The sequence below is a fragment of the Felis catus genome, chromosome A2 (assembly GCF_018350175.1).
Source record: "Felis catus isolate Fca126 chromosome A2, F.catus_Fca126_mat1.0, whole genome shotgun sequence".
NCBI lineage: Eukaryota > Metazoa > Chordata > Mammalia > Carnivora > Felidae > Felis > Felis catus.
The window spans coordinates 70,255,670-70,281,842 of NC_058369.1; the positions used below are offsets into that span (position 1 = coordinate 70,255,670).

The 26,173-nt window shown below is 43.0% G+C and overlaps 1 protein-coding gene across 1 annotated transcript in view; it reads right to left on the reverse strand.

Moving 5' to 3' along the window:
- Nucleotides 1–26,173, reverse strand: part of VOPP1 (VOPP1 WW domain binding protein) — a 111,762-nt gene that overhangs the window by 47,754 nt on the left and 37,835 nt on the right. The window contains exon 2 of the mRNA XM_045052150.1: nucleotides 11,743–11,801. Coding sequence (XP_044908085.1) covers nucleotides 11,743–11,801 — 59 coding nt within the window. The remainder of the gene's footprint in view (nucleotides 1–11,742; nucleotides 11,802–26,173) is intronic.

A 26,173-nucleotide genomic window follows, 5' to 3' on the forward strand; every position in this document is an offset into this window, starting at 1 on the left:
AGGTTGAAAAGGGGCTCCTGGGTGGCTCAGCTGGTAAAGCATCCAACTTCAGCTTAGCTCATGACCTCACAGTTCATCAGTTTAAGCCCTGCATTAGGCTCTGTGCTGACACCTCGGAGCCTAGAGCCTGCTTCAGATTCTGTGTCTCCCTCTCTCTCTGCCCCTCCTCCACTCATGCTCTGACTTTCTCTCTCTCTCAAGAATAAATAAACATTAAAATTTTTTTTAAATTATTTATGAATACCATGTTAAATTTTAAAAAATTAGAAATGGAATTTGGACCTTCAGTAGTAAAAACAAAACAAAACAAAACAAAACAGAATGGACACTACCTGAACATACAATGATTACAGGGAAATGTGTGGGTTACGGTGATTTCCCAGGGAATACTCTATTATAAAAAATAATGAGGTTGTTTTGTATACAGATTCAGAGGACTATATACAATATGTAAACTCAAAAAATCAAGTTACCCAATATATACAGAAATAAGGCATTTTAGGGTTGTCTGTGTTCATTTGGGTTGCTATAACAAAATACCACTGGCTAATAAACAACATAAAGTTAATTCTCACTGTTCTGGAGTCTGGCAAGTCCAAGATCAATGATCACGATCATGTTCTCATGAGGGCCCTCTTTCTTTCTTTTTTTTTTTTTTAATGTTTATTTATTTTTGAGACAGAGAGAGACAGAGCATGAGCAGGGAAGGGGCAGAGAGAGAGGGAGACACAGAATGTGAAACAGGCTCCAGGCTCTGAGCTGTCAGCACAGAGCCCGACGCGGGGCTCGAACTCACAAACTGTGAGATCATGACCTGAGCTGAAGTCGGACACTTAACCGACTGAGCCACCCAGGCGCCCCGTGAGGGCCCTCTTTCTGGTTCATAGCTGGTGCCTCCTTGCTGTGTCTTCCCTCAATGGTGGAAGGAACAAGGGATCTCTTCAGAGCCTCTTTTATAAAAAGCATTCTGAGGGCTCAGCCTTCATGACCTAACCACCTCCCAAAAGCTTGACTTCCTAGTACCATCACCTTGGGGGCTTAGGAATCAACATATGAATTTTGGGGTAACACAAACATTCAGACCACAGCAGGAGTCTAGAGATGTGAAGGGTGAATAATCAGGGAATTCTTTCTCCCTGTTCTGAGGACAAGAAAATGCCAACTTCCACCAAGAATCTTCCTTGCTAAGCCCAACAATAAGAACTGAGGAAGAAGAAAAATTCTTCTTTAGAGTATCTGTCCCCAGACTAGACCAGACACCTCCCCCTCCCAAGGCTGCTAAGTAAAGGCTGTGTTCAGCTGCCTCATCATGGCAGAACAGCAAGGGGCGGGTGAGGACTGCATGGTGAAGGAGGCACGCCTGCTCCCTCACCCCACACTTCTTTCCACTCTGCACATCCCTCAAGTTCCCAGTGCTGCTGGGAGGAGAGGAGGGCACATGGAGTCCAGCTGACCTCACAGAGAGGAAACTCCATCAGGCTCAGGGTCTGACAACACAATAGGGAGGGTGGTGCACACCAGTGCCTAGTAATGATCGGAGGTGGCCCTGGAATGTCTCAGTGCCCCTGGAAATGACCTTGGCACCTAAAAGTCTAGCAGGCAGCTAAGGTGGCCCCACCTGGCCTGGTTCTGGCTCTCCACATCCTGTTTCTAGGATATAGATGTGACATCTGCAAATAACACTTCATGCACTCAGACCATTAATTACTGACAGCAGAGAAATAAACCTAGAGAGACACAATAAACCAGGGTAATGTGAGTACTTTAAAAGAAGTTTCGACACTCCAATGGGAGACTTGGGAACAGGGCCTGAAAAGGCCTGGTCACAAGGGAAGAGCAGTACTGGAAAGAATGACCTCTACCCAGTGCTCCCCCAGTGTTGGGCACATGCTGCTGCTGGATAAGCTATGGACCATGAATTCCGGGATGGCAGGTCCTGGCTCCCTCATCTTTATGTCCCATGGTCCCTCCCACAACTCTCCAGCCCCTTTAGTGGTGGTGTGGAAATAGCAGGGACTCCATACACGTTAGAGGAATTAATGCATGACCCTGATGATGTACTCATTAATTCTCTTTCATGTATTCTATCTTTTGTATTTGACCAAAACACTTTCCATGTATTTGACCAAAACACTGTTCCCTTTCCTTTTCTCCTTTGAGCTAGGTGCGGTGTGGATTCCCTCGAGTCTCAGTGGAGGTGACTTCTGAGAAATTTCCCCAGATTCTCTTTGATCTGAACCCACTACGAAAATCAGTGAGTAAGCGGCGCCTGGGTGGCTCAGCCAGTTAAGCATCCGGCTCGTGGTTTCGGCTCAGGTCATGATCTTGAGGTTCGTGAGCCCGACAGGTGTGGAGCCTGCTTGGGACTCTGTCTCCCTCTGTCTCTCTGCCCCTCCCCCAATCACTCTCTCTGTCTCTCTCAGAATAAATAAATAAATAAATAAATAAACTTAAATAAACTAAACTAAACTAAGTGAGTAAAAGAAACATCTAGAATTCAAATACTCTACACCTCTGTTCCAGCCACAGATGTGACCACTCGGCAAAAGATCCCTAAAGAAGCCATAAACCCAGGTTAATGGCTTAACCTCTCCTGTTGCTAGTTATTTCATTTGTAAAACTGGATAGGTATGGTCTTGAGGTTTTCTTAATATTCTATGAAAATACAGATAAATCAAGGACCACCTTTGGGTCAAACCTTTCCCACTTGCCAGCTATCCAGAGGGCCACTAGGTTATCTTGCTTCAAAATCATTGTTGTCTAGTGAAGATTACCCAACTCACTTTTAACGTACCCTCAATTTTCCAGAAGGGATTACTAGATTCATTTCTATTCATAAAGACCAGGAAACATGCACATGTAAATGACCAGCTTCCTCTGGCCTGTTTAAAATCATATGAAAAAAAAGTCATTGTCTGAATAAGCATTCACACACATGACTGTCGCAAAGCTCCAGCTCAGCACCTCCTAGGAAGATATCTTAGGAACCTCAGAATCTGAAAGAGTAAGTGGTCACAGGCGCCTAGATCCATCCTGCTGGCTGACTGTGTGATTAACCTCTTTTTCCTACTGTTGTGTCAATACTAAGACCTGCAGAAGAAAAATGACTTGTTGCTTTGAAAGAAAATATTAAGTGGCTGTTTTGTATTTGGCAGGAAGGGTGGACCCTTATTACGCTGAAATCCATCCCACATTGGTATGCTGTTTCTGCTATAATACATAAGCCTCCTCGGTCATTCACCCTTTATTCTCTATGCTGTAAATTACTCTGCACAGACAGCCATAGAATAAGTAGGTGTCATAGAATAAGCAGGATGAGACCTTCGAGATTACCTAGCATAGGAAACTGGGACTCAGGAAAGTCAGATTTGCCCACAGTAACACTGCAACCTAATGGCAGAGTAGGACTAGAGAAGGTCTTGTCTTCCAGTCCCTAAAACATTTTCCATCACCAAAGACTGACAGTGATTCACTCTTGCCTTCTCCACCCCCCACCATTTGTTTCAGTTACTAAATGTGCCCCAAACACCTTCTGTGTCAGGCCCTGTGTTAGCACAGAGATATGGAAATCAGCAAGACAGAACTCATACCCTCAAAAGATTCCCAGGCTAGGGAGGAAGGAGACAACCAATGTTTTACTTTGGCAACAGTAAGTCTGATGATGGAACACGCTAGCAAAGGACCAGAGAAGGATACACATCCCTCAGCTGAAACAGAGATAAAGGAAGAGAGACCACTACCAAAAGCTTTCTGAAGGAGATCACACATACGCCAAGCTCAGAAAGGGCACTGCACATAGTAAGCGCTCAGTACATGTCAGCTATTGTTATTTTCAGTCCTTGTGTTGTCATTAATTCCCTCACAATTCCCCTGACATTGTAGAGGACCCTGTGCCAGCTACAGTGTGGGAAAACACGGGGACACGCTCTACTCTGTCTTGGTCTGAAGAAGACATGGAAATATGGGTGGATCCTGGTGAGCATTATACAGTGAGCTGGGGCTGTAAGGCACTGCCAGCCTTCCATGCAAGGCTCGTACACCACTGTCCACTTTGGAGGAGGCCCTGAGGTCCCTGGCCCCACCCTAGGAAACCTACCCATCTACATGCCCATGGAACATGTTGCACTTACTTCTGCTTTGCAAGCTGTCTCCCACCTCTGGTTTTGAAGATACATGTCCGTCCATGGATGGCGACTGAGGACAAGAGAGTCTCCGGGACAAGCCTCAGACTGCAAATCTCAGCAGAAAGAGCTTGAACAGAGGAGAGACACTGTTCCTGATCTGCGAGGTCCTCCACCGCAACTGCCCAGGAAGGGGCTGGTTATGGCCATGATGCTATTCAATCCAGCACCAAGGGCACCCTGTGCCAACCTCTGGATATGGGACCCAGGCTGGGAAGGGCCCTTCTGAGAGTCATCAAGAGTGTGTCCCACAGTGAGACAAGCTCATCCACTCTTCCTGTCCCTCTGGGGCAGCAATCCTTGTATATGAAGTCAGGGATCCCATGATGTCATCTATGGACACAGACCCCCGACCCTCCCCAAGCCATATCAGTGATGATACACACATTATGAACATGCACAGCAGTGCCAACCCTCACTGCAACTGAATGTGGTAGCTACCATTACCACAGCTACTTTCTAACGGGAGAAAGAAGGCCTAAAGCCAAGTGATCGGCCAGGTTGCTCAGCTGGTGAGAGCAGGAGGGCCCAGAACTAGCTCTCCTGTGCGGCATGACTGTCCTTCCGCACCCTCAGGAGCAGAAGGTACACTACCTGAGACAGGACACCAGCTCCCAGGCACCCGACAAGGAATTCAGTGCCTCCTACCGCTACCTGGGCATCAAAGCAAGCTCCAGAATGTGACACCGCATTTAGACTCTTCGGTGACAAATGCCACCTCTGACTGCATACTTTCTGGACTCTAAACAAATAGGGAAGACAACAGTGCTCCTTTGGATGTGTGTGGCCCTGTGCCTGTCTCTACCCCGGGACATGCTTCTTGGCAAGGACCTTCCCTTATCTTCCCACCTCGTGCCTCCTGCAGCTCTCATGGTGTTTTATGCTGTGTAGACAAAGCGGGAGGGTGGGGGTGGGGGGAGGGTTGTGTGAGCAAGCCCCTGACAGAAGAACAATTCAAGTGGAGACTGAAAGCAAAGGAACTGGATTCGGTGAGTCCACATGACCACCCAGCTATTTTGAGTGGCTCAAAATAGCTCCTGTTGCCAGGAGGACTGACAAGGAAGCCCTGAACCAAAGTAGGAAAAGAGGCACATTTTAATTAAAGGCTTTTGGAAGGGCAGCCTGTAGACAAGAAAGGTAGTAGAGTGAAGGGCAGGGGGAAAGAAAAAAAAATAGGAAGTCTGAAACGCGTGGCTTCTCTGTTCGGATTTCCAAGGGACTTGCTCTTCAAAAACAAGGGTAATGTTTTGTTCGTACATTTATGTATGCAGACTTCTAGCTCAACAGGCACTAAGAAAAACACAAGTGCAAGAAATTAAAAAACTGACTGAAGGGAGAGGCAGAGAGAGACAGATGTATGTCTAGGTAGCTACAGTGGAAACCTAACTAACTTAAAAAAAATAGCCTCTATTAGCTTGGTAACTGTAGTGCTGGAATAAAATTCAGAAGCACACAGAGAGGCAGGGAAAGTAGGGATGCCATATAGGATTTCTGGTGAGATAAACAAAATCAGATTTCAAATGCAAAAGTAAAATCTCTAAAACAAGTTCACAAACTAAATGTCCTCTCCCTAATGCAGTCCATGATAAATTGTAAGCACAAAACAGAGGTGTTGTTTGGAATGTATTTTCTGCAGGGGGAAAAAGTCCTGTCACAGAATAAGAGGACGCCATCTTGAGTCTACATATCGTCAAGGAATTACGTACTTTGAAGAATTTCATACAAAGCACTATACCCAGAAGAAATGAAAGGTAGAAGATACCAGGAATGTATTTTTTAAGTGAGATCTGTTGCAATTTATGGGTTTTAGATTGAATATTAAAGGTGCTTCAAAAAGAACTGCTCAGCCACACATGATTACACTGCGGCTCCCTGGGGCACAGGCACCATCCTGGCCCTACACTGCTGTATCCCAGCAACAGACACGCTGGCAGACGCTCCACACATGTCTGTGGATGGAATGAACAGAGTGCAGCCATCTCAGCCCCTCAAGCCGTACCTTGCACACTAAACGAGAGGCAGGTCTGGTTATCCAGTGGAGAGACCGCACGGCACAGCCTGGATGTTGGCTCTTGACATTCAGGCTCCCTGTGAAGGCGAGCTCAAGCTGGCCATAAGCCACCTTAACCTGCACCACCATCTGTGCCAACACCATGGAAACCATGATGGATCCAGTTGGCTCTGGGGAACACCGTGCTCCCCATGTCTTCCATAGGCCCAAGGGCTTCTAATTGGGGTTGTGCTCTTTCTGTGCCTAGCATCTGGCCTGTAGCAAATCTATCCTTAAGCAGCATAAACGTGGATGGAGTAGAATTTATCCAAGCCACTTCTCCTCACTCCTCTTGGATAAAAATGCACCATTACCCCAACTTGATGGAAAGTAGGGAAGAAATCTTACCTGTGTCAAATACCTTGCTGGTGCAATGAAGTGGCAAGCTCAGTTGGTAGAAGAAACAACCTTGTATACACACACAGAGGAGATGCAAGCTGGCCTTGGGTGTGTATATATTTGTGTATGATTTCAGTGCTGACCATACACAGGCCCATGCTATACAGCCAGGTCAACACTCATGTCCACGTTTCAAGAAGAAGCTAACTGAGAAGGTCAAAGGGCCACTATATAATAGTGGAGTGACTGTAATGTGTGGATCTGGAGAAAGGCAGTGACTTCACAATGTTGTGAATATACTACATGCTGCTGAATTGTTCACGTCAATGGTTCATTTTGCTACGTGAACTTCAGCTCAATTTAAAAGAAAGTTATAGAACAAATATTTGCACCCTGATCTTCTGGACCCTGGAGCACTTAAAGTCTATGATTAAGGAAAAGGTGCCACAACATGGGAAGTAAAAACGGGAGAATCAACAGGCAGGAAATAAACTGTGCCAAGATGAAAGTAAACAGCCAGTATCATGCACTGTGGCAACCAGTGGGGTTAAATAAATGTACAGGTTGTGGCCCATCCTGGGAGCACTCACAGGGCACACAAGACTGTGTGAAGACTCTCAAAGATTTTATATCAGAGCCAAAATGAGGAAGAAGGAAGGAATTCTGAAGGAAGGCTTTCCAGCCAGCGAAGAGCCTGCCAGCCAGAGAACTGGCTTGCAGAAGTCAGTGCTGGCCTGATGGTGGGGACTGGAAGGAAATGCACCCACTCAACATTTGGGGGTGTCTGCTGTGTGCCAGGCACTATCTTAGGCACTGGTTGTTCAAATATTCAAAACTCCTGGTCCTTGCCCTCATGGGACTCTTTTTTTTTTTAATGTTTATTTTATTTTTGAGACAGAGAGAGACAGAGCATGAATGGGGGAGGGTCAGAGAGAGAGGGAGACACAGAATCTGAAACAGGCTCCAGGCTCTGAGCTGTCAGCACAGAGCCCGACGCGGGGCTCGAACTCACAGACCGTGAGATCATGACCTGAGCCGAAGTGGTACGCTTAACTGACTGAGCCACCCAGGTGCCCCGGGACTCTTAATAAAGGAGATAAAACCAGGCAATATCTTAGAAAGCTATGGTTTAAAGGTGGCTAAGAATTTGGGCTTTGTTCCTGATGTTTTTAGGCAGGGAAGTGAAAGAAAATCTCAGTAATTTAGAAAGACGTGAGACCTTGATGAGAGAAGAGACTGAAAAAAGATAGAAATCTATCTACATATTCAATGCAATCCCTATCAAAATTCCAAGGGCATTTTCCCCAGAAATAGAAAAAACAAATCCTAAAATGGTATGAGCATAAAAATACATACATTGACCAACAGAACAGAATAGAGAGTCCAGACGTAAACCCTTCCATACATCATCAGTGAACATTCGACAAGGAGGCCAACAGTCAATGGGGAAAGAACAGTCTCTTCAACAAATGGTGCTGGGAAAACTGGAAAAATGCATACAAGACAATAAAATCAGACCTCTGTCTCACACCACTCACAAAAATTAACTTGGAATGGATCAAACACTTATAACACCTGATATGCCAAAAATCCTAGAAGAAAATATAGGGAAGAAGCACCTCGACACTGGTCTTGACAAAGATTTTTTTGGATATGACACCAAAAGCACAAACAACAAAAGCAAACATTAGTAAAAGGGCTCTATACTGCATCAAACTAAAAAGCTACACACAGTAAAAGAAACAATCAACAAAATGAAAGGCAATCTATGGAATGGGAGAAAATATGTGTAAACCACTTCTCAGATGAGGGGTGAATGTCCAAAATATACAAGGAACTTGTACAACTCAATGGGGGAAAATAACAATAATAATAATCCAATTAAAAACGGTCAGGGGCGCCTAAGTGGTTCAGTTGGTTAAGAGTCTAACTTCGGCTCAGGTCATGACCTCATGATTTATGGGTTTGAGCCCCGCGTCGTGCTCTGTGCTGACAGCTTAGAGCCTGGAGCCTGCTTCAGATTCTGTGTCTCCCTCTCTCTCTCTCTCTGCCCCTCCCCTGTTCACGCTCTGTCTCTCTCGCTCTCAAAAATAAACAAACATTAACTAAATAAAATTAAAATAAAATAAAATAAAATAAAATAAAATAAAATAAAATAAAATAAAATAAAATAAAAATGGGCAGAAATGAACAGTTACCCAAAGAAGATAAACAAATGGCCAACAAGTACATGAAAAGGTGCTCAACGTTACTCATCATCAAGGAAATGCAAATCAAAACCATACACAGGTATCACCTCACACCTGTTAAAATGGCTACCAGCAAAAAGATAAGAGACAACAAGTGTCAGTGAGGACACAGAACCCTGTGCATTGCTGGGATTAGACATCAGTCCAGCCATTATGGAAAACAGTATGGAGAATCCTCAGAAAATTAAAAATAAAATTACAACACATGATCCAGGAATCCTACTTCTGGTTAAGTATGCAAAGGAAATGAAACATGATCTCGAAGAGACATCTGCACTCCCATGTTCACTGCAGCATTATTCACAATAGCTAAGATCTAGAAGCAATCTAAATGACCATCAACAGATTAATACATAAAGAAGATGCAGTGTATACATAAAGTGAAATATAGCTCACCCCAAAGAAAGAGGGAAGTTCTGCCATTTTCAACAACATGGATGTACCTTGAGGGCATTATGGTAAGTGAAATAAGTCAGAGAAAGACAAATAGCATATGATCTATTTGTGGAATCCAGAAAGCCAAATTCATCACAAGAGAGTAGAATGGTGGCTGCCAGAGTCTGTGGGTGGGGGAAATGAGATATGAGTCAAAGAGTAAAAATTTCCAGTCATCATATGAATAAGTTCTGGGGATGTCATGAACAGCACAGTGATTATAGTTAACAATACTACATTATATGCTTGAAAGTTGCTAAGAGAGTCAATTTAAGTGTTCTCACCACAAAAAAGAAATAGCGATTATGGGACATAACGGAGGTGTTCACGAAAGCTATGGTGGTAATCATTTTGCAATATGTAAGTATATCAAATCACGTTGTACACCTTACGTTTATACCGTGTTATATGTCAATTATATCTCACTAAAGCTGGCTAAAAAAGAAAGTATATGCAATGGTTCAGAAGAGCATTAATGCAGGTATGGATTCACATGAAGGCAGTGGGAACAGAGATCACAGGCAAGACTAGTGGGTATGGCTGGAGTTTTCAAGTGGCTGTGGGATTAAGTGACATTAATTTATGGAAAGGGCAGAGGACAATGTCTAGGCTATAGTAAATTCTCAGTGTTACTATTACTATGTTTTATATTGAGCCTCAGTGTTCTAATAATTGAGTGACTTTACTTTCCAATGTTTAGAGCCCCCACACATGAGAGGATCCAAACCAGCAGACCCACCACACTAAAGACAAAAACAAGGCTTATCTCTGTATTCTCTGTCAATACAAAACACCTTCCAAATAGGGAGTGAATAAGGAAATGAATAAAGGAACAAACAAACAAACAAGTAAATACAAGAACAGCAATGACCCCCAACTCCCAACCTGTAAAAAAACAAGAAATGGCTCCTCAGCTGATCTACAGAACACTTTGAGAAAGATTCTTTTTCAAGGAAGAACACATAGGAAGACGTCCCATATCTTGCATACGGAGCAGAATCAAGGAACTGGGCTTCCCAAGGAATATCCACTGTTCTAAGAATCTAAATATTTTACCTCCATGCCATCCCATAACCATTTTTATTCAAGCTGACAACTCTGTAATTAAAGTCCTTAGGCTGCTGCTTGATTTTTCCAAGTGGGCTTTGTCTTTTTGCAGCTGCAGAGGCTTTCTGCCAGAAGCCCTGCAATGTTGGGCATTGAGGACTCCTGCTTGTCAACATGTCCCCATTCACAGGTGGGCAACCTTCCTCCTCCTATATTTGTCTCTTCAAGATCAGAAACTCACCCCAAAATGGCAGGTAATAAAAAGGTACCTATTGGCCAATTAACAAATAACACTCTTTGCTACTATTATTATTTCCTGTCCAATCTCCCTATACACTAAAAATATAGTGTTTCTGCTATGATTACATATGTTACTGAAAATTATCATGTTTTATAAAATTCAATACCAAAAATAACAGAGTTTGGGGAAAAAATGGTTTGGGGCATTCCTCTCAAAACCTATGGAACTGCAAAATACAATAAAAATAATAACTGATAACCTTCAGAGTTAGTCTGACCATGTAGGCAGGTAGCTCAGCATAGTACATGGCTAACTCAGCAGACATTTAAAAAAACCCTTAAGGGGCGCCTGGGTGGCGCAGTCGGTTAAGTGTCCGACGTCAGCCAGGTCACGATCTCGCGGTCCGTGAGTTCAAGCCCCGCGTCAGGCTCTGGGCTGATGGCTCGGAGCCTGGAGCCTGTTTCCGATCTGTGTCTCCCTCTCTCTCTGCCCCTCCCCCGTTCATGCTCTGTCTCTCTCTGTCCCAAAAATAAATAAAAAACATTGAAAAAAAATTAAAAAAAAAAACCCTTAAAAACAGGGTAAAAGACAACAATGCTTTAATTAGAATAACACCAGCAGACACCCAGGGCATAGGAAGAAACATATCCTGCTTGAAGCCAAGAGCCATGAAAGGCTGACTGTACCTGTCTGGGGGGGGGGGGGGAGACAGGCCAGGTGATCTTTGTATTCATTGTCAACACACACACACACACACACACACACACACACACACACACACACGTACACGCACACATAGTCCAGCAGCTGAGCTAAGGACTTTTTCCCTATCCAGCTCAAGTTCAAAATTCTACTCCCACTGCTCCCTTTACCTCGGAAAATTTGTCTAAACCAACATGACTCTGTCCCTGCTCAGACACCTTGCCCCTCTTGTCCAATCGTGTATGAGCCCACATGCATCACAGAACAAAGCACATGGTATTTCATGCTGTCTTCAAAGTAAGTGGTTGGAGCAGGCCGAATGTCCTTAGGGAAGTCACCTGCACAATCATGAGCAGAGGCATGTGAAACCAAGGGTGAAGACCTCCCCAAACTGACTGTTCCCCATCCTATAAGCTGTCCTATTACCTATTAAAGAAATAATTCCCAGAGAAAGATGTGACCACAAGATCAAACCAACAGAAAAATGCAAATACTTACATATAATATGTTGGATAGAGTCCTTCAAAATACCAGCAATGTTTTTTGGCCTCTGTACACTGAAAATACAAGGAAGAAAACCTTTGTCAGTGGAAAGTCATCTGCATATTGTTAAGACGACCGGACAAAAAGACACAAGGAAAGGTAAGTTGATACATCTTGAAGTGTAGAAAGCAGAGGGTTGGGGGAGACCCTGCATCAGAGGGAGATCCACCCTCCACAATGACTTTTTATTTCTTTATATTTCTTAAAAGGGAAGAAGAAAACATAGGAAAACATCTCTTTGCCTGTAATTTTTCTAGCTTTCTATTTCCCTACATACACAGGCATGACCATTTCATTCAGAAGTAAACTAAAGACAATCTGTTTTTAAAAATTCACACAGTACGGGGGCACCTGGGTGGCTCAGTTGGTTAAGTGCCCAACTCCTGGTTTTGGCTCAGGTCATGATCTCACGGTTTTGTGGTTTCAAGCCCCACATCAGCACAGAGCCTACTTGAGAGTCTCTCTCTCCCTCTCTCTCTCTCTGCTCTCCCCTTCACTGTCTGTCTCTCTCAAAATAAATAAATAAACTTAACAAAATTAAAAAATCCACATATTATGATACTCTAAATATCTAAAATATGCTAAAAATAAAATATTACAATTATTTCCATTTCCCCCCAACTTTTGTGTTTGAAAGGTATTTCCCACAGTTTTGACCTTTCCAGATCTTTCTATTTCAGAATATTCCAAAAGGCATATTCAAATCATGGCTCCTCCCATGGGGATCCACATCTGGCAGACTGTGTAAAGCAGGATTCACTTGCCAGCATCAGTACTGCCCCCTGCCCTCATTCCCAGGGATGAGAAACAGGGAGGGTGATGAGGAAAGACACTAAGAGCTTCCCGAGTGCTTTCCAAGGAAGTGTCACACTTGACCTTATGGGGGGCACAGCAGGTGCAAATGCTGCCCTGGTGGACACACTGCCTCACACGCCTCCAACAAGTGAGAGCAAGCCGACGGCACCAAGTGCTCAGTGAGAGCTCCAAGCAGAAACACTGTCCTGGACCTAAACAAGATATTTCTAAACTTCTTCGGCTTGTTCTACCATTTTTTTTTTAATTCACAACTCCCTACATTCATGATCCAGTTCATTGGACCCTATGTATAAACAATACCTCCCAAATAGTAGTGCAAAGCTACCAGTGGGAACACAGGGAAAGGCGTCACGAAAACAAAGCTTTCTTTGGGCAAGGCAGGGTCTGTCTCACCCAACTCCCCAGCCTGACCCCCCGCCATCTGCCCTCTGCCTTGCCCAGTGCTAGCAGGTGTATGGCGATGCCTTCCCACAACAGGCTTCCCGAATAGCTCTCAAGACGTTTCAGAAATAGACCCTGACTCTAGAGTGGAGAGGCGAAAGCAAATATTATGTGTTACACTGGCTAAATCAGATGGGTTATGAAAACAGCGTGAAACACCGGGGGTGGGGGGGGGGTGGTTTAAATGTGCTTTAGGACACCCAGAAGCACACTCGGGCAGCCCAAAGTGACCCAGCTGTATGAATGGAAAATGAGTTTAATTTAGACTCTGTTAGTTCCTGTCCAGTTTAAGAAAGGAAATTCAGACAGCTGAAGAAATTAATTTATTTTGGCAAGAAAGAGAAATTTCAAGTGTCTGCCCTAAATTACAATTTATTTCACTAGAGTCCTCCATTATAAGCTGAGCAACGAGGGCGTTCTTCCAGGTGGCATGTTCAATGTTCCTTCTTTATTCTCCATCACTATTGGAGACAGGCACACTTTCTTAGAACTTGACACTCACCTCTCCCCATATTGCCCTATGACTACAGGGTGGCAGAGAGAGATCCAGACCAAGACATCAGGATCCTGCTCCCAGATCTGTCACTAACAGCCTGACAGACTCTGAAAGGAGGCTCTCTCTGCCCTCGACACTCAGCTGCCTGTGTGGTGGGGCATGTGACATGCACAGATGTGTGTATGGGATCTATGGCGGTATGTGTGAAACTTCAGAACTACGACAGGGTATCGAAAAGCACCAAACTGTTAATACAGAACAACTCCCAGGCACTATCAGACATGAGGATTGGGAAGGAAATCTAGCAGTGTCTGGGAAACGATGAATGTATTTCTCTTTAACCACTGACTATCTCTCCACAAATATGAAACATAATATGCAATGGTTTATTGATCATGGCATTATTTCTAATAGCAAAATCTCGGCAATGACACAGATACTCACAGCAGGCTGGTAAAATACACGACGAGAAATGTACACGACGTGGCCAACAAGACGTCTCTTGTCCCGAGGTCTCTCGGAAACAGTATGAAATGATTTCTAAGATGCAGTGTTACTCAAAAGACAATAGGCAAAAGTGTGCATCCACTATGCTCCTTGTTACGAAAAGGAAAATTCTACATTTGGTTAATTTCTTACTAAACGAAATACAGGAAAGGTATAGTAAAAACTAATGAGAATGCTTACCCCATGGGGGCTGCGTTAGGAGATGGGAGAGAGAGTGATGGCACATTTCTCTGTGTATACTTTTTTATTCACAGTTTGACTTTGGAATCATGTAAAAATCTTTCACATTGAGAAAAACAAAGTTAAGTTGAAAAGAATTTGTAAAAAATCTACTCTTCTCAGACCACAAAAATCGACTAAGGACTATCAGGGCACTGCACGCACACATCACTTTTTGCCGGAAGGAAGCAGACACAGCAAACAGCTGGGAAGTTAGAAGAGCTTCACAAGAAACTTGTGAGGAGAACACACTCCTCTTCACACCCTCCCAATGCCCTCAGATGTTAGGACACTATTTCCATCCCATTCTCCCTCTGATCTCAAAATGTTATTTCTGGTGTTTTTGCTGAGATCTTCAGTAACCCCACTGGGGCCTCCTTGGTCATTACTTTTGTTCACAGTTATTTGCTAATCACCTTTTTACCATTTTTCATTAAGCTAGTCAAATAAAACCTAGTTTGAAAAGTATCAACCTCCATTTGTTCCTTTAGAAAAGATTCTCTTCAGAAAATGTTATTGTGGGGGCGCCTGGGTGGCGCGGTCGGTTAAGCGTCCAACTTCAGCCAGGTCATGATCTCACGGTCCGTGAGTTTGAGCCCCGCGTCAGGCTCTGGGCTGATGGCTCAGAGCCTGGAGCCTGTTTCCGATTCTGCATCTTCCTCTCTCTCTGCCCCTCCCCCGTTCATGCTCTGTCTCTCTCTGTCCCAAAAATAAATAAAAACTTTGAAAAAAAAAATATTCTCTTCAGAAAATGTTATTGTGGGGGCACCTGGGTGGCTCAGTCGGTTAAGCAACCGACTCTTGATTTCAGCACACGTCATCATCTCACAGTTCCTGAAATTGAATCCCGTGTTGGGCTCCGTGCTGACAGTGTGGGGCCTGCTTGGGATTCTCTCTCTCTCTCTTTCTGCCCTCCCTTGCTTGTGCACATTCATTCTCTCTCTCTCCCTCTCTCTCTCTCCCCCCCTCTCAAAATAAATAAAAATAATCTTTACCAAACAGAACATTTTGTGGCCACATTTCCTGAAGCAGAAGAGATAAACACTTTTGAAGCTGAGCTATCTACCATTAAAACATAGTTTCATTTATCGCTACTTGAAGCTAGCTTAAGCTTTGACATTTGCAAACATCCAGGTAACTTCTTCATTATTTTTGGTAGCTGGACTTTTACAACAGCTTTCTTGTATAAGAAATATTATATACTAATACACACAGGTAATACTTCCCTACGTTAGAATGGGGTATTATTCCTTTTTACAGCTAGAGAATTGGAAGAACACAGAATGACACATTTCATGAGTCAGCTGAAAACACTGAATGAGGACTAAGAAGTTCTGGGAATTTTCATCATCGAGTCTTTCCTTCACTAAACGCTTGTTAACTGAATCCCAGGTGTCAAAGTCAGCTTGCACACCAATCCAAGAGCTTCATGGTAGGACTGAAGATCAGGTACCGTAGGCCGGAGGTGGAAAGGAAGATCCCTGCTAGAAACCACCCAGGATTGAGAGCCGGTTCCGCCAAGTGAATGTCTACCAACGAAGGCTCTCAGAAGTGACTTCGTGAGCAAATGGATGGGTGGTATGGGGAGAGGCAGAAGGAAGGCATTTGTGTTAGGGTCCACTAGGAAAACACACCCGCATCAAGGGGTAAGGGTGGATTCATCCCACTGAGGAAAGATGAATCAGAACATAGCTGGGTTCTCAAGCTGACTGCCACTTATCAGCCATGGTGCCAGTCAGTCTGCACCTCAGCTGTCTTATTTCTAAAACAAGATCGTCTGTCTTCCCTACTGAATTTATAAGATGGCTTTATGAAGTCAGTGAGATTGAATGCATCAAAATGCCTGACCAGATCAGCGTATAGTCCACTGAATCTCACACCCAGCCAGGAATTCCATCTCTAAATGGGTGCCCTGAAACAAGCTTTCCTACTTCTCTGCAACACATGACTCACTTTACTATGATCATCTATCATCCAAGGAGAAGCAGTGCTTTCAAACCTGTCGAGAACAAAGAACCTAAGTATGTAGTATCTGACATTTGCACGGTATTTAGTTTTCCAAAATCTCTCTAAAGCAAACAAGCCCCACTCTAAAACAAGATTTAAGTATATAAACTAGGGGGAGAAAACCACCGTCCACTCAAAACGTAGGCCTACTCATTCTACAAAGGTACTATCATGGCTTCTTAGGGATTGACCATCTACTGAAACAGAAACTATATTTGTTAGGAGAGGTCTTGTCAGCTGCTCTCTGCTACCGTCTGGGCATCTTCAACAGCCAGGGTTCTCTACCAAGTTCTGGGCAAATGGTAGGCCCTCAATGCACTCATAATATAATACTCCTCCCATGTGTATAATGAAAGTAATAAGCATAGCCACCTCTTTTTCAAAGATATCATAAATAATAGCAACATTCACAAAGCAGAATATGCAGGATTGTGAGAAAACATCTACCATAAGGAGCAAGTGAAGGGTAATCTAAGGTTTAAACTGGAAAGGTATGTAAGACATCTGCAGTCAGGGAAGAACCCCAGTGCTCTATTATTCAAGGACTAGGATGTCTATAAATGTAGTTGAGCCCTCCTAAATATAGTCATCCATATTTAGCCAGGATCTAAATAAGCCCAAAGAACATATCCTTTGCTAATCCCCAACAGCAATCCTCACACTGACATAAATTATTCTGAATCTATCTGTGCTGAAAATAGGAGGTCCCAGATGCCACCGTTTAATAAAATGGTACAACCTTCTCCTACTCCAACTTAACAGAAGTGTTGCACCACAACAGCACACAGTCGACTCTGACAGAATGAAGCTGCCTGTGACTTTGGGACACACAGGAGTGAGGACTAGAGTGCCTAAAGGATTCAGAACACTGGATTTTATCTAAATCCCACCCTTTCTCCTTTTGCTCAAAGGGGGATGGAGTTGGATCTTTAAATGAATAGCCAACTGGAAAAGTAGTGCTTCACTAACAGAACTGATCCCACTGACACCTGGAAAGCAAGGATTTTTTTTTTAAACTTATTTTACCAGTCTGTCCTGGACCAGTAAGTCCTCAACTTTCTTCAACATGGTGGGAAGGCCCTGGGAAAATCAGTTTGAGGACTCTCTGTCAAGGGAAAGATGCCCAGCTGCACCTCGGTGCTCCTTTCACATTCGTCAAAAGCTGAACTTGAAACACACACCACCGGATGTAGGCTGCATTCTGTTCCAGCCCAATTAGAGTGGGCATTTACACTCAGCACAGACTCTGAACAAAGAGAGCCTCTTGGATGCTGGCAGGGCTGATACTCAGGACCAGGGACAGAGAGAGAGGGCAGCAGGAGGTCTTGTGGAAGTCAGAGCAAGAATTTATGGAGGGAGTAACAGCTAATTATATCAAGGTCTCTGAATTTCAAACAATAAATAGGAGTCAGCATGCCTCAAATTCTTGTACTGGAATTTTAATCAACTTCCTAAGTGCTAATTACTTAATCCTTGGGCTTATGGATATTCTCTTTTTCAGGAACATCTTGCCTCCAAGGAACCTTGATTTTTTTTTTTTTTTAAATAAAAGTATGAGGCTTCTCACAAGCAACATTTATTAAAGGAAAGAAAGCAGAGAAACTCTTTAAATAACAGAAATAAAAGATCGTCTGATGTCTTACAGAAGAAACCAATCAGCCAGCAAATAACTAACTATTAGATATATAACACTGTCTATTACTATCTTGAAGATTCTGGGGACATGTAGACTATAAGACACAAATTAGGCCCAGCTACATATCCCTTGGAAAATTCTGTGGACTCTCATAACTTATTCTGAAGAAAGCTTCCTTGTTAGCTTTATCTGCCTTAGTTTTTTCATGAAGGAATGGTAGGGGAACTCAGTCAAGGTCCTTAATTCAAGTAGGTAAAAATCCTCATGTCCAGGAAATGAAAATTAATCCATAACCAAAATTAAAAGGCAAACAATAAGGTATGAAAATATAATAAACTTAGTATCTTTAAATAAAAAGCTTACATAATAAAAGATAAAAAATCCAATAGGAAAAATAAATAAAAGTAATAGATATGGAAATTCTTCAAAGAAGAAACAAAAACGGTCAATAAAGCTATTTTCTGAGACAAAATTCATTAGTAATCAAATAAGTATAAATTATAATGATGTTGTTTTAGCTACCAAATTGTTTAATAAAAAAAAAAAAAAACAGTATCAACTACTGATGAGGACAAGAGGGTAAAGACATATCACATAATAGTGTTGGGAATATAATGTCTCACACGACAATTTTCAATATATATCAAAAAACCCTTTGAAATGTACATTTGGTTAACAGAATTATAATACATCCAAAAGATATATTAGTAGGCATATACTATCAGATACCAGAAAAATGTACAATTGCATGGGAGCATTTTGCTAAGAAAAATAAAGCCAATAAAGAGCATATCTAGGACAGCATATACTTGCTGCACATCATAGGACAGAGAAAACAATATGTAAAGATATATGCCAAAATAATGACAATAAATTACCTTTCTGGTGGCATTAGAGATGATTTTTTTTCCATTGTTCATCTTGGTAATCAAGTTTCTAAGCTTTCCGTATGGAACATTCTGTTTTTAAATTTGCTAAATTGTACTTGAAAAAGCAGATCACTTACTGTCCAATAAAGAAGTGCAGAGTAGACATAAAGAGATACTTAAAATGAGGAAATATAATTGGCTAACAAAAGTGAACATCATCCTACCATAAATTAAATAAGATGTAAGAGATGAACAAAGTTTGTGAAAAATAATATACAAGGCTAGAAAGAGTGTACTGAAACAGCAATTAAAACTGTATTTCTAAGAAGTTTAACATCATGAAAAAAATTCTCATTTTATGCAGTCATTTTAAAATACATTACATAATTTTAACAATGTAAAAACAAATCTGTGTTTATAGGAAAAATGGGACAATATAAGCCTAACTCTATAGTGTATTTTGGGAAGTGCGATTTCCTTTGGGCTGCTTTGCAAATCTCCCTCTAACTGAGCCTGAAATTCTTGTAACAATATTATCAGAAGCTGTTGTAGCAAGATGCAGGTGGCACATGAGTCCTAAATTAGCGTAAAAGGTGGGATCCGCTGAAAGACTCACAACACTTGGGTACACAGGCATTCCTACTCGTGCCATTTGAACATGAGAGTTCTGAGAAACATGCTTTTTTTTTTTTAAGTTTATGTATTTATTTTGAGAGAGAGAGAGAGAGTGAGAGCAGGGAAGAGAAAGAGAGAATCCTAAGCAGGCTCCACACTGTCAGCACAGAGCCTGATGCAGGGCTCAAACTCATGAACCGTGAGATCATAACCTGAGCTGAAACCAAGAGTAGGATGCTTAACTGACTGAACCATCCAGGCTGCACGACCATGCTATTTTATTTTTTTTTTTAATTTTTTTTCAACGTTTATTTATTTTTGGGACAGAGAGAGACAGAGCATGAACGGGTGAGGGGAAGAGAGAGAGGGAGACACAGAATTGGAAACAGGCTCCAGGCTCTGAGCCATCAGCCCAGAGCCCGACGCGGGGCTCGAACTCACAGACCGCGAGATCGTGACCTGGCTGAAGTCGGACGCTTAACCGACTGCGCCACCCAGGTGCCCCACCATGCTGTTTTTTAAAACAATTATCAACATAAAGTATAATTTATGAGACAGTCATGTGATCCAGGTTCTAGCTCAATATGAGGTTTAATTCATATGCCATTTGGAAAACCTACCCTCTTGTGTTTCTCCATTACTCTCACACGACTACCATACTCACGCCACTTCTGATACCAGATGTGTGGGGGTTTTCCCCACACCACCTGGTAATTTGGTGACACCACCTGGGTGTCCTACAATAGTAACTCAGCTCTGACCCTATGTACCAGGAGATAGCATTAGATCCCACAGGTTAAGGGGTCAGTCCTGCAAGAGTGCCCTGACCCCCTTCAAGCACCAGTTGTCACTTAGGCTTCTGATCTACCGGCTCTGGATCAGAGGTTCCCATGACCCCCTGTTGAGGTTCCATTAATCTGCTATGATGGCCCATAGAAGTCGGAGAAACACCTGACTCACTAGATCACTGTTAGTATAAAAAGATAGAACTCAGGAACAGCCAGATGGACAAGATGCATAGGGCAGGATAAAAGGACGGGGTATGAAGCTTCTACGCCCTCTCTAAATGCATCGCTCTCCCTCAAATCTCTATGTGTCCACCCACCCCAAGTTCTCTGAACCCAGTCCTTTCGGGGTTTTATGGAGTCTTCATCACATATGCATTATTGATTAAATCATTGGCCATTAACAAATCATTTAGCCTCCAACCTCTCTCCCCTCGCTGAGGATCAGAGGAGGGACTGAAAGTTCCAACCCTTTAACCACATGGTTGGTTCTGTGGGCAACCAGACCCCCATGCTTAGGTGCCTCCCAAACGTCAAGTATTAATATAACAACAGACACCTTTACTGGGATGAAAACCAAGTATGTATTTCTTAATATAAATCACAGTACTGCAAACATAAAAGTCACCCATTTTCAATGCACAGTTTGGTGAGATTTTAGAAATTTTTATACTTTGTGCATTCAATAGCACAATCCAGTTTTAGAACCTTTCCATCACCCCAGAATGTTCTCTCTTGTCCTTTTGCAGTCAGTTCTAGCTCCTGCCCCAGCCCTGGGCAACGCTGATCAGCCTTCTAGTTTCTCTTGCCTTTTCTACAAGGTTCAGTTAGTTACATGAAACGATAAAACTTACAGTCTTTTATGTCTGGATTCTGTCCATCTGTGTTTGTTGCTGTCAGCAGCTCACTCATTTTTAGTGCTGAATACTATTCCATTGAATGGACACACCACACTTTGTTTATCTATTTATCTGTGTTGTTTCCTTGTTCGGGCTATTATGAACAAGCCTGCTATGAACGTTCGCATGAAGATCTTCATGCGGACATATGTCTTCATTTCCTGGGTAGATACTTAGGAGGGGAATTGCTGGGCTATATGGTGACTCAATGTTTAATTTCTCAAAGAATCTCCACACTGTCTTCCAAAGCAGCTGTACTATCTTACATTCCTGCGTGCAGTGTGAGGGCTCCAGTTTCTCCACATCCTCACCAACGTGACTACTATTTCTGATCTCAGCCCTCCGACACTGTACTGGTCTCCCACTGTGGTTTTAACTGGAATTTCCCTAGCAACTAATGAGGCAGAGCATCTCTTCACGCTAGCTCAATTCTAAGGTGAAAATAGTAGCTGCCATTGATGCAATGCCTCTTATCCTCCAGGTACTCTGCAGGTAAAACCTCACTTAACAGCATAACAACCCTGAGAATTAGGCAGTAGAGGTACTTAGAAGCAAGTAAATGAAGGTCTCTGAGAGGTGAATTAACTTGGCCAAGGCAACACAGGAAACAAGCGGAGAGTTGCAGTCTGAATAAAGCCGGTGGGTTTCTAAAATCTGTGTGTTTTCTCTGACAGTGGACAGATGTCGCACTTTCCTGTGTCACGATAATTCATAATCCCATTCTTTGCTCTGTCTGTCGCATCTCCCACAGGGAGCCAGAATGAGATTTATTTTAGGCATCATCTCATTGCCTAGGAGAAACGAAAATGATGCCTGAAACCGCATGAAAGACCTCATTGCATCCTCCCAAAATAAACCTTACTAGAAATCATACCTTGGAGCACCCCTCCGCTCTCAGCACTATCATTTACTGCATCTCCAAGAGCAAAAAAGACAAGGGTGCTTAGTAGCTTTGCCAAGACTTGGCTAACCCGCCGCAGACAATCCCAAACCAAAGGAGCCCAAAGCCTACCTGCAGGCAAACCAATCTCTTTTCCGCTCAGAAAGTGTTCTTAGCTGCTAAAAACACTCAGAGCTGCAACTTTATAGCACAGAACAGCACAAAGTGAATTCACAGGTGCCAGCCAAAAAAGTTTATGTGACAAATTTTGCAAATGCCACCGAACATCATTCAAAAACTGATGACTGGGAGATTTCATTAGAATGATCTGAAAGCAGTGATAACAGGTGGAAATAGTAGAGCTACTGTTACTTGCCGGCAACAAATTAATAATCAACCTTTGTTATGGGCCAAAGGCTAAAAAAGGAAGCACTGAATAGACATGAAGCCTTTAGATACTCTCCCCAAGGGCCCCAAGGGCCTAATCCAGGGAAGTCACCCCTTTCAACAATGTGCCTGCAGAGTACAAGAACGACCTTATGAAAAAGTCAACAGATCAGCTCAGCAACCACCTGATCTATCACTGGTGCACCCTGCTTGTATGATACATATCACAGGAAGTGACTACATCCCACAGCGCCGCCCAAATGGATAACAGACATTTACTGTTACATTACGTCGGAACTAAATTTTTGTTTGCCAACAGATCCAAAAGCTAACCACCAGACTGGTGAGAAAATACCAACTTCTTCTCTGTTGTCGACAGAAATGCCTGCAAAGATTCATAAGCACAGCACTTCAAGAGCAAAATGCCAAAAAGTAAATAAGGACTTCCTAAGTTGGGCTGTGTACTAGCCTCCCTATTTGGCTTATATTTTAGAGGGAAAGTGCGTTGGATTGTCTGCTGACATATAGATTGCTCTAAGTCTGGATTTGGACTGTAAGGAGGAAGCTCTTAAAAAGAGCTGAGATTTGGCTAAACACAACGAGAGGCTGAACAATGTTGGGATCATCCACATTCATTAGGTGGTACGACATATGCCTCCTCTCATGCCAAGCACCTTTGTCCCCACAAAGGTGCATACTGTTAACAGTTCCCTGGGTCTTCACAATTGACCAGTGCAGGCCCACAACGACTCCCTAGCACCCACCCCAACATCAGCTAACTGCCACTCTCCATCAGGTCTCCACTTAAAGATGGATTTCTTCCTGGGCGCCTGGGTGGCTCAGTCGGTTGAGCGTCCAACTTCAGCTCAGGTCACGATCTCGCAGTTCGTGGGTTCGAGCCCCATGTTGGGCTCTGTGCTGGCGGCTCGGAGCCTGGGGCCTGCTTTGGATTCTGTCTCCCTCTCTCTGCCCCTCCCCCACTTGCACTCTGTCTCTCTCTCTCTCTCAAAAAAAAAAAATTAAGAAAAAAAGATGAATTTCTTCCTAAGTCTGAATGCAGAAGGGACTCTGCGGGCCACCCCCAAAACAGTCTGACCCTACCATTTACACGTCCTGGGCTTCTCCTTTGTAATTACAGTGAGTTCAGTAGTTCAGTGTGACCTGGGGCTCAGTGTCTCTTATTCTCCTAAACACAAAGGCAGGCACCTATCAGTGTAACTCAGGCTTGCTTCCCTAATGCTACCACACGTACATTATGTGGCATGTACAGGGTGCTTAAACGAAAATCCAATCTTCAAACCCCCCACAGAAATTCACTCTCCCAAAATCCACTCACCAACAATGGGCGAAAAGCTATGCCAAGTGCTGGGTGGAGGCTTGGATCCATCAGGGGAGTAATCTGCCCACACCCTTCACTGCTCTCCTTAGCTCCTCTCCACAAGCCAGTGAGGAGGCCAAGAGGGCCCCACCTGGGAAACTGCAGCTCACAGTGAGCCTGGCAGAACATACAGCGGGACCTCCAGCTCCAGCCTAACTCTGTCACATCCCCTTCCCCGTCAGCTGCCCTCAGACCTCCTGGACTTCGAGACACCTCTCTTCTCCAGCTGATGCGGTGAAGAACTTTCACTGCTAACCTAGGGATTGTATCTCCCAGGATTCTCTTATTGTACGAGTGCTTCTAGAACGTGAACCATGGAAAAGTCTATTTCTACAAACCAGAATGGGTAGGTGCTATTCACAAACGCTATCTCTTGTGCAGTCTGCACTTTGCATAGCGACCTGTCTCCCACTTGGAAGTATCTTCTTAAACCCCGCTACCCTGGTCCTCCCATCCACCTCCAAGCCCAAGAAAAATTTAGTCTCCATCCATCCAGCCTCCAAAGTAATGTAAAGATGCAAAGAGTAAGTTCAACACTCTGAAATGGACAATATATTTCGGCCCTTCTCTAACTTAATCCTCAAGTATTTTCTCAAAATTTGAGTGTAAGCTTTTCCTACAAGGCTGCACCCAAACCACATACGATCACTCACACTACAGTCCAAATCCAATTCCACAGCCCAGCTAAGAATCACTGTAAACTATGACCTTGCATGGTTTAATGACAAATGTAATAACCTGTCAGTGCAAGCCTGCAAAAGAGCATGAGACAGACACTCGTCCAAGAGTTTCACGGGGCACTGTGTGTAACAGCAAAAAGCTAGAAAGTACCTAAATGTCCTTCAAAAGGAGCTGATTAAACAAGTCACAATCATTAAGGAGCACTCTTTAATTTTAAGGGAAGTGCAGTGGGTTTATACACGTTGATATAGAAATATCTCTAAGAAATATCTCTTAAGAAAAAAAGAAGAAACGAATTGCAGAACAACATGTATAATATGATCCGTGTACTTTTAACAAAGTATCTGAGTGTACAAATTAGAAAATAAAAATTCATAGGGCTACAAGAGAAACTAAAGATAACTCCCTCTGCAGAGAAGGTCTAGGGTTGGGAGGTAATAGAGTGAAGAGAAGGCCTCACATTCTGCTTCATACCTTTTTTAACCACATACATGCATTAATTTTGCTCAAAAAATTGAAACCATTAAAATCAACTATCTATAAAAATAGAAAGTAAGAGGAGTTCCTGGGTGGCTCCGTCCGTTCAGCATCCAACTCTAGATTTCAGCTCAGGACATGATCTCACATTTCGTGAGTTTAAGTCCCACATCGGGCTCCGCACTGGCAATGTGGAGCTTGCTTGGGATTCTCTCCCTCTCTCCCTCCCTTCTCTTTCTGCCCCTCCCCAGCTTGTGTGCTCTCTAAGTAAATACATAAACTTTAAAAATAAAATAAAATAAAATAAAATAAAATAAAATAAAATAAAATAAAATAAAATAAAATAAAATAAAATAAAATAAAATAAAATAAAATAAAATAAAATAGAAATCAAGATCAACATAGATGAAATCCCCGGGTAATTTAAGAATGACAGTTCAACTGGTATTTACTCCTTTACCACAACGCTTCAAACAAAGTGAATTCAGTTTCTCCCTATTCCTCTCTCTCTACTTGTCCTTAAAACAAAACTAATGAGCTGTGAAATGGTCAAGTGTGAGGCCAAAAGGAAGAGAAACAGAGGCTCTGAGTAATTCACATCTGAATAATCAGCCCCTTCCTCTTGGCTGAGAACCAGTGCTTACAGCAGACCCTGCCTGTGTGGAGTTCATGCCCTCCCCCAACAGACTGTGAAGTTTTGAAGGACAGAGGTCCCAAGGTATTCTGCCTTCCTGCCATGATCTGGGGACAACAATAGCCATTGGCAGGTTCAATAAATGGTTGCAGAGCCAACTAAATGGACAATAGCTAGGATAAATGGATAAGCATGATTATACACACACATACACGTATCACACACATACATATACACATATCACACATAACTGCACACACACAGTCCCCCATGTGATGGGAAAGCTACTGAAAAGAACACTAATGAATTAACACAGGTACATCCTAATTTAGAAACAGATCATATTTCAAAAGTCTATTTCCAAATAGGTGATTTAAAATTTAGGATCCATTTTCATACAGCAGTAATGGTATAAGAGTTGGCTAAATTCCTGGGCTACCCAATAAATTTCCATGAAGCTCATAAAGTAAATGAACCTTCATTCTGTCCTTGTGTTTGGCCCAGAATTGTTTGCCAATGACATTCTGCGTCTTCACGCTGCCTCAGCCCACCCGGAGCAGGAGGGGAATGACCACGTGTCCCAGGTGATGACTGGCTAGACCACTGGACTGTTCAGGAGCAACCATCAGCATCACTTTGCTTCTGTCAGCCTCAAGGAT